The sequence below is a fragment of the Chiloscyllium plagiosum genome, chromosome 21 (assembly GCF_004010195.1).
Source record: "Chiloscyllium plagiosum isolate BGI_BamShark_2017 chromosome 21, ASM401019v2, whole genome shotgun sequence".
NCBI classification, from domain to species: Eukaryota; Metazoa; Chordata; class Chondrichthyes; order Orectolobiformes; family Hemiscylliidae; genus Chiloscyllium; species Chiloscyllium plagiosum.
In genome coordinates this window covers 20,012,380-20,023,433 of record NC_057730.1, presented here as the reverse complement: position 1 = coordinate 20,023,433, position 11,054 = coordinate 20,012,380, and the positions used below count along the sequence as shown (strand labels likewise).

Here is an 11,054-nt window from a genome sequence, read left to right as displayed (position 1 = left end):
TTAGTTAAATAGCTAGTTTAGGTTTTTTTCTTAATTTTATACTTCTCTATATATGTTCATACATTCGTATAGGAGGGTGGGTTGGGGAATTTCTTTTATAATTTGGGTTTAGTTTTGTACTATTTTTGTACTGTTTTGAATTGCATTGTTTTGTATTTGTTGTAATATTTAAAAATCTATTTGTACTTAATAAAAATATATTATATAAAAAAATGATCACCACTGCCATTATCCCTCATCCATAGTTCGTGCTCACAAAACAAGGTCTTCAGTTTAAGAGCTTGAGTTCTTGACCTGGGAGCTCTCGCATATTCAAACAGCGCGCCTCCCTGGAAGCCCGGAGTAGCCAATCAGGAGCACTTTCGCCGACCCACCAATCAGGGCAGTGAACTGCGAACCAATCGGAGCCGCGGAAAACTGTCCAATGCCAAACTGGTTTGCGGGAGAAAAGTCACAGCCGGGAGCGGAAATCTCCGGGACACAGGAAGTCAATGGCAATGAGTGTCTCTGAGGCTGGATACAGAAATACAGCTTGAGTTTGGGATGTAGCCTTTCTGATGGGGTCCGTGCAGGCAGAGGTGGAGAGAGCATCCTGAACGCGTCTGCTGCAAGTTCAGCTTCTCTGCAGCCCCTGTTGACCCGGGAGCCCCGACAAAGAGGGGGAAGGGACGGGTCTCCTGTGAGAGGGGTTCCCTTGGAGTTCTCGGGACCAGACGGGGTAAGGGGTGGGTGGGTGTTTGCCCCATTCCCCCTCCCCCGCCGGAATTCCCAGAACGGCTGTGAAGCGAGTGCTGCTCCTGCTCTGCTACTTTGTTGCACTCTTGCAACTGAGGAAAATGTGGAGCAGTAAATACCTGCGGAGCCCCCTGTCCCGTTCGTTGCTCAGCAACATGAGGCAGCAAGGCGATGAAGAACACAAGTCCCAGGTAAAGCAATCTGTTTGGTTGGGAATAGGAAGCTGTTTTGACCAAGAGGGAAAAAAAATTTGGCCGTGCTATTGAAACCTTGTTGCAATCCATTTCTTAATGCACCTTTATTATTCTTCAATTGTCAAATTATCGTTTCATGGGAGTAGTAGAGGTAGTTATCTGCCTTGATTGAAGCAGGCTCGATAGGCTAAGTGGTCTACTTTCCCCACATTTTATAGTCCTGTGAGATAGATACTTGTAGTTTGACGTTCCACTCCAGAAAGTTGTGTACAATCTTGGATGATCCAGTGCTGTTCTGGGTTGGGGGGGGGGGGGGGGGGCAGAGGGCCAGCCTTTGGGATCGGATTAGGGTGTTGGCAGAGGGCAGGCTGTGAGGTAGGATGGTGGCAGTTTGGTGCAGAAATGGCTGCCTGTAATTCTTGCTAGTGCAATAGCTGTCACAACACTTCAGTTACAAAAATAAATTGCTGTAGAAATTCACCGGGTCTGGCAGCAATTGTGGAGAGAAAGTAGAGTTAATGTTTCGAGTCCAGTGATGATCAATCTTCAGAGCTTTGAGGAAGTTCAGAGGAAGAGTCGCTGTACCCAAAACATTGTCCTATAGGACCCCAGACCTATGTTGTATAGTTTAAAGAATTGAATTTGAATTCTACTAACTGCTGTAGAAGGATGTGAGTTTATATCCCAAAGCCTTGACCTGGGCCTCTGGATTGCTAATCCAGTGACATTACTTCTTTACCACAATCTCCTCCATCCACCTATACTGGTGGCACTAGGGATTGTCCCACTGTCTTCAACAGGTCAATACACTAGTGCACCCTTAAAATGAGAAGATAATCATTAAATCAAATACAAAAATCTAATGGAAATAGAATAAACTTCTAATATGCTATTGATCGTGCACTCTGTGCTCTTGACTGCCACTTATTCTCAGGATGCTTCTAACATAGCAGTGGTCATCACATAGTCCTTCTCCAAGATTCCAGGACAAAAATAGGATTTCAAAGAGGTGGATATAGTGACTCCTCAGCCACTTCCTACACTTTTACTGTAGTCAATCATCCAATGATTAGACCTGGATCAAAATAAGATATTTTTATCAGTGACCAGAAGTGAGGATGAGAGGTTCATTTTAAGGAACATCTTAAAGGATATAAGAAAGAAAGTTGTTTTGGGAGAAAATACCAAAGCTTAGGGTACGGACAGCTGAAGGCACAACTACCAGTGATGGAGAGAGATATTAAAATCCAGGAGGTGCAGCAAGAGACCAAAATTGGAATTCAGAGTTTGAGGTCTGAAGTTGCTTGCAGAGGTAGAGTGTGTGAGATGAGGCAATGGAGGGATTTGTAAACCAGGCCAATAGTTTTAAAGTTGAAGCATTGTTTAGTCAAGAGTGAATATACAATAATGCTGACGATTGGGTGCAAGTAAAGATATGGCCAGCAAAATATTGAAAGAGCTCAAGTTTACCGATGGTGTGAGATGGAAGAATAGCCAGGCATAGGAATAATCAAATTTTGGAGGTAACAAAGGAAAAGGAGATTTTTGTAACAATTGTTTGTAGCATGTGTAATGAACAGTAATTTCTATTGAGGGTGCTGATGTTATTGTCTTTTTGTTTGCAGTGGTACACCTGTGACATGGAACTGCTGCCAACATGTCTGCAGCAACTGTTTGTTCAGAGTTATCTAGACGTGGGGACACGTGCGTTTCTCAGGCAGTGCTCGGAGAAATCCAGCTGGCTTTTTGTTCAGATTTATTACTCCCTTGTCACCTCTGTGTTTGGTCTGTTCATGTCCAAGACCTCCATCAATGGGTAAAAGGATTAATTTTTTTTTAAATTGTACTTTCACTTTTCTTACAAAGCTGCCTGATATTGGTGGCAATTCTCATCCCAGGGTGAGGTGTCTCCCAACTCCCCCACCATCAGAGATCATGAGTGTTGTGAAAGCCAAATAAAAGCATGATGTCCTTTTTAAGCTGAAAACGTTAATGAAAATTGATCTGCTCTGGAGAACAGACAATTGGCACTCTTTTGGTACGTTTTGAAGTTAGCCAGAAGAGTTCTGTCTTGGAGTCCTGGTCAATATTTATCTCTCAACTCACCCCAGTTGTTGTTGTTGTTGTTGTTGTTGCCAAGTCCGATTCCAAACTGAAACTTGAGTTGATAGACACTTTATTAATATGATCTTTCACTGAAACCCAAATTACAATACTGCAGATTCGGGTTTAACAATAAAACAAGTTTATTAGGCAAAAATAATGAAGATAAAATGTAACACATTGAAGATTTTGAATTATAAGATAAACTAGAATCCCATTAATCTCAAAAACCACTCCTTTATACCGGAGAGAATTTCCTTCTCTTTTATCTATATGGCATAATTTAACAGTGGCTTTGGTTCCCTCTCTTGAGAATCTGATAGCCTCTTCCTGGAGCCTTCAGACAATAGATTTTAGACTTTCTCAGCCTCAAATAACCCTTTGAGTTTTAATTGAACACTTCTCGTCTGGAACTTTTAAAATAAACTCATCATACTGAGATACCCTCTTTAAAATTACCTGCCTTTCTCAGGAGCAACTGAAAGACTTCTACACACTGCCCCAAATTGAAACTCAAAAGTATTTTTTTTTTTCAAGCTGTGGATGTTTCACCTGTGGACAAAAAAATCCGGTGTCTTCTATTTGAAAGTCTAATGCACTACACTGTTCACTTCATTTGCTTGCACTCTCTTCCCCCACTGTAAACAGAACTCATTACTCTCTATGAAGTGTCTCTCTAATATTGTGATTTAAAAGAAATTGTCATGCCTACAGAAATTACAAGTTAATCATTAGACCCCTTCAGATGTACTGAAAATTAATGTCACTAGTTCAAAATTCAAAAATCCAAACTAATGATATTAAAGTCTACAAAAATCACATATGTAGCATTAACATGATGAAAACCAGATTATCTGTTCATAGAATCATATTTTTAATAACACAGAAGGAGGTTATTTACCCCTTATGTTGGTCCTGACTCTCCACAAGAGCAGGTCACCAAGTATCATACCTCTGCAGTTCCTCCAGTGACTTTGTGTTAAAACCCTGGAACTGCTATTTTGATCAAGGCATTTTTTTTCAAACCTTTGTGTCGAATGATTGACTTAAATTGATTGTTAAATGCAGATATAGAGTTATGGCGATGTACAGCACGGAACTGTTCTAATCAACCTATTTGGATTCTGGATCTAGATCCTAAATGCGTTCTTCCTCCTCAAAAATCTTTAAAAATGCATGTTACTAGCCAGGCATGTATTGCCAGAACACTCTGCAGAAATGCTCCTTGAAATTTTATTGATCTTCACAGGATACATGTACCATCTGCTGAGAGATTTCAGAATCAATTTTTTTTTTGTCTAAGGCACTAAGACCAGTTAAACACAGCAACACAAATCAGCTGTTTCACTGTGATCTTGGACTTCCTACTGGGAGGGCATTGACCCAATGTTGTGGAAAGTTCTGCTGGTGATTTACCTGTGGTTTAATTTGTATTTCTATTTTACAATAGGTTTAGCATATAATTATAGAGGCTTATAAAATCATGAGGGGTATAGATAAGCTAAATGGCAGTTGTCTTTTTCTAAAGTTTGGGATTTCAAGACTGTGCGGGGGCGCATATTTTTAAGGTGAGAATAGAAAGATTTAAAAAATACATGAAGGCCAATTTTTTTACATGGGGGGACTGGTTTAGTTTTGGATTATGGTCTGGTTGGATGGAAGGTTCTGTTTTCCATGCTGTATGATTCTGTGAGTATATTTGAGAATTTTTATTTTCTATTTATTTGTTCTCTGGGTGTACTGACCTGGTTTTTAAAAAAAAGTCCTTGGGGCAAGAAATATTTTTGAGTTAACCATATCATGGGGGGATAGAGACTATATGGACACTGGGTCAGGTGACAAGACAATAATTAAACCAGCTGCTGACAGGGTAGGTAGTAACTCTTAGAGTTGTCAAATTAATTTCTTCAAGGTGAAGTTTGAATTGATGACTTTTGGACTGTCAGTTCAGCACTGTGAACAGCCACATACCAATAGTGTTAGGTAAGGGGTAAATGTATGGGTGGGTTGCGCTTCGGTGGGTCGGTGTGGACTTGTTGGGCTGAAGGGCCTGTTTCCACACTGTAATGTAATCTAATCTAATCATACCAAACAGGTACATCTTATTGATTACTAAACAGAAATAGAGACATTGCAAGAGGTTAGTATCAGAATTCAAATGAAAGACTGTTAGGAAAGACTGAACAAGTTGGAGCTCACTTCTCCAGAAAAGAGATGGCTGAGGTTTGAACTGATCTTTAGAATTCTGAGGGTGTTTAACAGGATAATGGCTTTTCTGCTTGTGGGTAGTCTAAAAGAGGGTGCCAGATGTAAACAGCACATAGTAATAAATCCAATAGAGATTTCAGGAGAAACCTCCTTAGCTAGAAATGGGGTGAGACGATAGGACCCATTACCAGAAAGTATTGTTTAGATAAATAGGCAAGATGCTTTTAAGGGGAGAGGCAATAGTGGGATACAGAGTGTGAGGTGAAGAGAGAATGGAGGAAACTCATGGCCTGGACCAATGGGTTGAGAGGCCTATTTCTGTGCTGTGCATTCTATATCTCTTTCTCTTCATTGATCCAGGCTGCTGGGGAGGGGATCGATGTTTGTCTTCTCTGAGGAGCAATTTCTTCAACTGCTCAGAGTGGGACCAGACTGGCGGGCAGCCAGAGTGCTTGATCTTGGGGCTGGAGACGGAGAGGTTACTAAAATCATCAGCCCCCATTTTGAAGAGGTCTACGTGACTGAAGTATCTCCCACCATGAAATGGCAACTTAAAAAGAAACAGTACAGGTAAAATAAAAACTTCCATCCTTGTACGTAGCAGGAGTTCTACAGAAGCATCTGTTTAGCTAGCTAATATTTAAAATACTATCTATCCCTGTTTGCTGGTCATGATTTTCATATAGCTGAGTAATGTGCTGAACTATGCCAGAGCCAGTCAGCTATGTTTAATTGGGACAAAAGGTCTGGGCTGGATAAGAGCAGGTGTCCTTCCCTGAAGGATGACCAGATTGTCATGAAAATCTGACACCTTTATGGTCACTTTTAGTGATTACAGCTTTTTAATTTCCAATTGAAGTCAAATTTCCAAACTGCTATAATAGGATTTGAAACTCATTCAACTGAATTTAAGGAAAGCCGGTCCTAAAGTAATAATGTCCATGGATTGGTAATCCTGAAAACCACAGGGCTGTTCTGGGGATATGGATTTGAATTCTGCCTCAGTAGGTAGTGAAATTTGAATTCAGTTTAAAAAGCTGGAATTGAAAGTCGGTGTAATGGTGACTGTGTAACTGTTGTCAGTTGTCTTAAAACACCTTCCAGTGCACTAATATTCCTGAGCGGAAAGCTGCCATTCTTACCCAATCTGACCTAAAGATGACTTTGGACCCACAGAAAATAGTTGACTTTTAATTGCTGTCTGGGCAATAAGCAATGGGTAACAAATGCTAGCTTAGCATTTGTCATATTGCCATAGAAGGCTGTGGAGGCCAAGTCATTTGAGGGTATTTAAGAAAGGGAGAGATTCTTGATTAGTAATGGAATTGAGCGTTATGGGGAGAGAGTAGGAGAAAGGGTTTGAGAAACACATCAGCCATGATCAAATGATGGATCAGATGTAATGGGCCAAATGGCTTAATTCTGCTTGTGTACTTTATGATGTGGAGGAGCTGGTATTGGACTGGGGTGGACAAAGTTAATAATCACAAAACACCAGGTTATAGTCCAACAGGTTTATTTGGAAGCAGTAGCTTTCGGAGTGCTGCTCCTTCATCAGGTGGTTGTGGAGCAGGACCATAACCATAAGACACAGAATTTATAGCTTTTTGCTGATGAAGGAGCAGCAGTCTGAAAGCTAGTGCTTCCAAATAAACCTGTTGGACTATAACCTGTGTTGTGATTTTTAATTTAGTATATTTTATGGTCTTATGGTCATTGCTTCCTCACTAGTAAAGATAACAATCCATGTCTTCATTACACGAGACCTGACCATTCTAATACACTTCTAGCTGACCTCCCATATTCTACTGTCTGTCAATTTAAAAGCATCTAAAACCTGCTGTCTGAGCAGTGGCTCACACCTGCTGCCAGTCTCCCAGTACCTCTGTGCTTGCTGTCCCATGCTGGGTGCTGATTAGGGAACGCTTCAGTTTTAAACCTATCTTTGTTTTTCGATCCCTCCAAAGCTTCAGTTGCTCCCTATCCCTGAAATCTCCAGTTCCACAACTATTTGAGATCACTGTGTTCCACTAATTCTGGTCTTTGAGGGTCCTGATTGTGGAATTTCCTCCCTCCACCACCTCTTCCACACGCTTCTATTTTTAAGACTTCCTTTAAAATGTATTTCTTTGAGCTTTTGATCATCTCCCCTAATATTTCCTTACATGCCTTGCTGCTTGGTGTGAAATTTTGTTTCATAATACTCCTCTGCATTGCCTTAATGGTTAACATATTAAAGCTGATATACGAGTCCAAGTTCTGTTGTTGTAATGATTTACTAGGCAACTTGATGCTTGGATTTATCACCACGTTTCTGGCTAAAATATTACAAACAATTAAAGAAGAATTTAGCAAGTTATCGAGTAGATCAAAAGCAAGTGAATGTAATAGTCACATTGTAACAGTTAGACACAGAAGAAGATATTCAGTCTATCTAGCTCATCTGTCCACCATTTCCTTGGTATGTTCTTAAGGACCCCAATTTCCATTGGTTGATAAGCAACTGTCTGGTTTCTATCCTGAAATTCAGTAAAGTTTCTTGTTCAACCCCTGACTCTGTAATCTGGACCACAGACTGACCAGCCTTTTTAGTAACTAAGACAAAAATGTTGTGTGTGCATTTCCTTCAAGAGCAGATTGTGTAACCAAACCCACCGATTCAGGTGCTGCTTTTTATGTGAACAATATTGACCAAGGTTGCATTGTCCTTCCATTTCTGGTAAAGATGCCTTTCTCAAAGCCAGTGCTTGCTCAGCCATTTCGTAGTAACCAAGGCCAGCATTCATTGCCATTCCCTGTTTGTCTTTTGAGAAGGTGGCAGTGTGTCCCTGCCTTGAACCGCTGTGGTCCTTTGGGTTATAGGCACACCGTGCCAATAGGGGAGGAATTCCAGGATTTTGGTCCAGTGACATTAAAGGAGTGACTGTGACTCAGAGGGGAACTTGCAGGCAGTGGAATTCCTGTGTACTTGCTGCTCTTGTCTTTTACAATGGTAGTTTACAGGTTTGGAAGATGCTACATTGAAATGTTTTACTCAAGATGTATTTCCCTTGCACTTTTTAGAGTCCTGGGGATTGATGAGTGGCAGGGCACTGGCTTTTATTACAATATGATTAGCTGCCTAAACTTGCTGGATCGGTGTGATCGGCCCTTGTCTCTACTGAAGGACATCAGGAACACTCTGGAACCGAGTAAAGGCCGTCTGATACTGGCTGTGGTCTTGCCCTTCCAACCCTATGTGGAAAATGGTAAGTTCCACAAAAAAGTTTAGGGTGGGAAGGAGATCTTGACATTGCAACCTTTTAGGTTAGTTCAGACATAAAGATTCTGCTGCTTATAATTGCAAAACCAGTGAGATAAAACTGAACAGGAACGTAACCCTGTCAAATCTGGATTGGAGATAAATGGCATCTTATTAAAACAGTCTGTGTGCAAAACTCAATGTGGATTATTTTTCTTTTCACAGCCTTTCTGTCAGCTGGAGGTGTGAGATTGCTCAATCTATTGAGCCTCTGACATTCTCACAGCATTGCCATCGGGCTGTTCAGTACAGGGTTGTCCAATACATTTGTCATGAGCTACATGTGATCTCAAATCCCGTTTGATGTGAACTTCAACCTTCTGTGTTTTCATGAGATGAAATCCAAAGTGAATGTTCATTTTCTGATCAATGCTGTTGATTAACTTCCTTAGTTACTATTTGATGATGGCTGTCTGCTGAATAAATCACTGGCAAGGTCAGCATTTATTGCCATCCCTATTTGCCCTTGGAAAAGTGGTGGTGATTTGCCTTTTGAACTCCTGTAGTTCATGTAGTGTAGGTGTATCCTCAGTGCTGTTCAGGAAATAGTTCCAGGACTTTCACCCAAACTGAAGAAATGGCAGTATATTTCCAAATCAGGACAGCATGTACTGATAACTTGCAGGTGGTGGTGTTTGGCTGCTCTTACAGTCATAGAGATGGAAACAGACCCTTCGATCCAACCTGTCCATGCCGACCAGATATCCCAACCCAATCTAGTCCCACCTGCCAGCACCCAGCCCATATCCCTCCAAATCCTTCCTATTCGTATACCCATCCAAATGCCTCTTAAATGTTTCAATTGTACCAGTCTCCACATCCTCTGGCAGCTCATTCCATACACGTACCACCCTCTGCGTGAAAACATTGCCCCTTAGGTCTCTTTTATATCTTTCCCCTCTCACCCTAAACCTATGCCCTTTAGTTCTGGTCTCCCCGATCCCAGGAAAAAGACTTTGTCTATTTATCCTATCCATGCCCCTCAATTTTGTAAACCTCTATAAGGTCCCAACTCCTGTACTCAACACTCTGACCAATAAAGGAAAGCATACCAAATGCCACCTTCACTATTTTATCTACCTGTGATTCCACTTTCAAGGAGCTATGAACCTGCACTCCAAGCTCTTTGTTCAGTAACACTCCCAAGGACTTTACCATTAAGTGTATAAGTCCTGCTAAGATTTGCTTTCCCAAAATGCAGCACCTCACATTTATCTGAATTAAACTCCATCTGCCACTTCTCAGCCCATTGGCCCATCTGGTCCAGATCCTGTTGTAATCTAAGGTAACCCTCTTCGCTGTCCACTACACCTCCAATTTTGGTGTCATCTGCAAACTTACTAACTGTACCTGTTATGCTCGCATCTAAATCATTTATGTAAATGACAAAAAGTAGAGGGCCTAGCACTGATCCTTGTGGCACTGCACTGATCACAGGCCTCCAGTCTTAAAAACAACCCTCCTCCACCACCCTCTGTCTTCTACCTTTGAGCCAGTTCGGTATCGAAATGGATAGTTCTCCCTGTTTTCCATGAGATCTAACCTTGCTAATCAGTCTCCCATGGGGAACCTTGTTGAACGCTTTACTGAAGTCCATATAGATCACATCTACTGCTCTGCCCTCATCAATCTTCTTTGTTACTCCTTCAAAAAACTCAATCAAGTTTGTAATTTTCCCATGCACAAAGGCATGTCGACTATCCTGAATCAGTCTTTGCCTTTCCAAATACATGTACATCCTGTCCCTCAGGATTCCCTCCAACAACTTGCCCACCACCGAGGTCAGGTTCACCGGTCTATAGTTCCCTGGCTTGTCTTTACCACCCTTCTTAAACAGTGGCACCATGTTTGCCAACCTCCAGTCTTCCGGCACCTCACCTGTGACTATCGATGATACAAATATCTCAGTAAGAGGCCCAGCAATCACTTCTCTAGCTTCCCACAGAGTTCTCTGGTACACCTGATCAGGTCCTGGGGACTTATCCACTTTGAACCGTTTCAACACATCCAGCACTTCCTCCTCTGTAATCTGGACATTTTGCAAGATGTCACCATCTATTTCTCTCCAGTCTATATCTTCCATATCCTTTTCCACAGTAAATACTGATGCAAAATACTCATTTAGCATCTCCCCCATCTTCTGTGGCTCCACACAAAGGCCGCCTTGCTGATCTTTGAGGGGGGCAAAAACAATGACTGCAGATGCTGGAAACCAGATTCTGGATTAGTGGTGCTGGAAGAGCACAGCAGTTCAGGCAGTAACTGAGGAGCAGTACAATCGACGTTTCGGGCAAAAGCCCTTCATCAGGAATAAAGGCAGAGAACCTGAAGGGTGGAGAGATAAGTGAGAGGAGGGTGGGGGTGGGGAGAAAGTAGCAGAGAGTACAACAGGTGAATGGGGGTTGTGATGGAGGTGATAGGTCAGAAAGGAGGGTGGGGGAACGTAGCAAAGAGTACAATGGGTGAATGGGGGTGGGGATGAAGGTGATAGGTCAGAGAGGAGGGTGGGGGAA

General features: G+C 41.8%; 1 protein-coding gene across 3 annotated transcripts in view; it reads left to right on the top strand.

Moving 5' to 3' along the window:
* Positions 1-432: 432 nt before the first annotated feature.
* Positions 433-11,054, top strand: part of mettl9 (methyltransferase like 9) — a 33,448-nt gene continuing 22,826 nt past the window's right edge. For 2 of the 3 annotated variants that reach the window (XM_043711397.1, XM_043711399.1), the window contains exons 1-4: positions 433-926; positions 2,555-2,745; positions 5,601-5,810; positions 8,304-8,488. In XM_043711397.1, the coding sequence (XP_043567332.1) occupies positions 837-926; positions 2,555-2,745; positions 5,601-5,810; positions 8,304-8,488 (676 nt within the window). In that variant the 5' untranslated portion in view covers positions 433-836. Of the gene's footprint in view, positions 927-2,554; positions 2,746-5,600; positions 5,811-8,303; positions 8,489-8,706; positions 8,797-11,054 lie in introns of those variants that run through there. The other variant, XM_043711398.1, reaches the window with a different exon arrangement.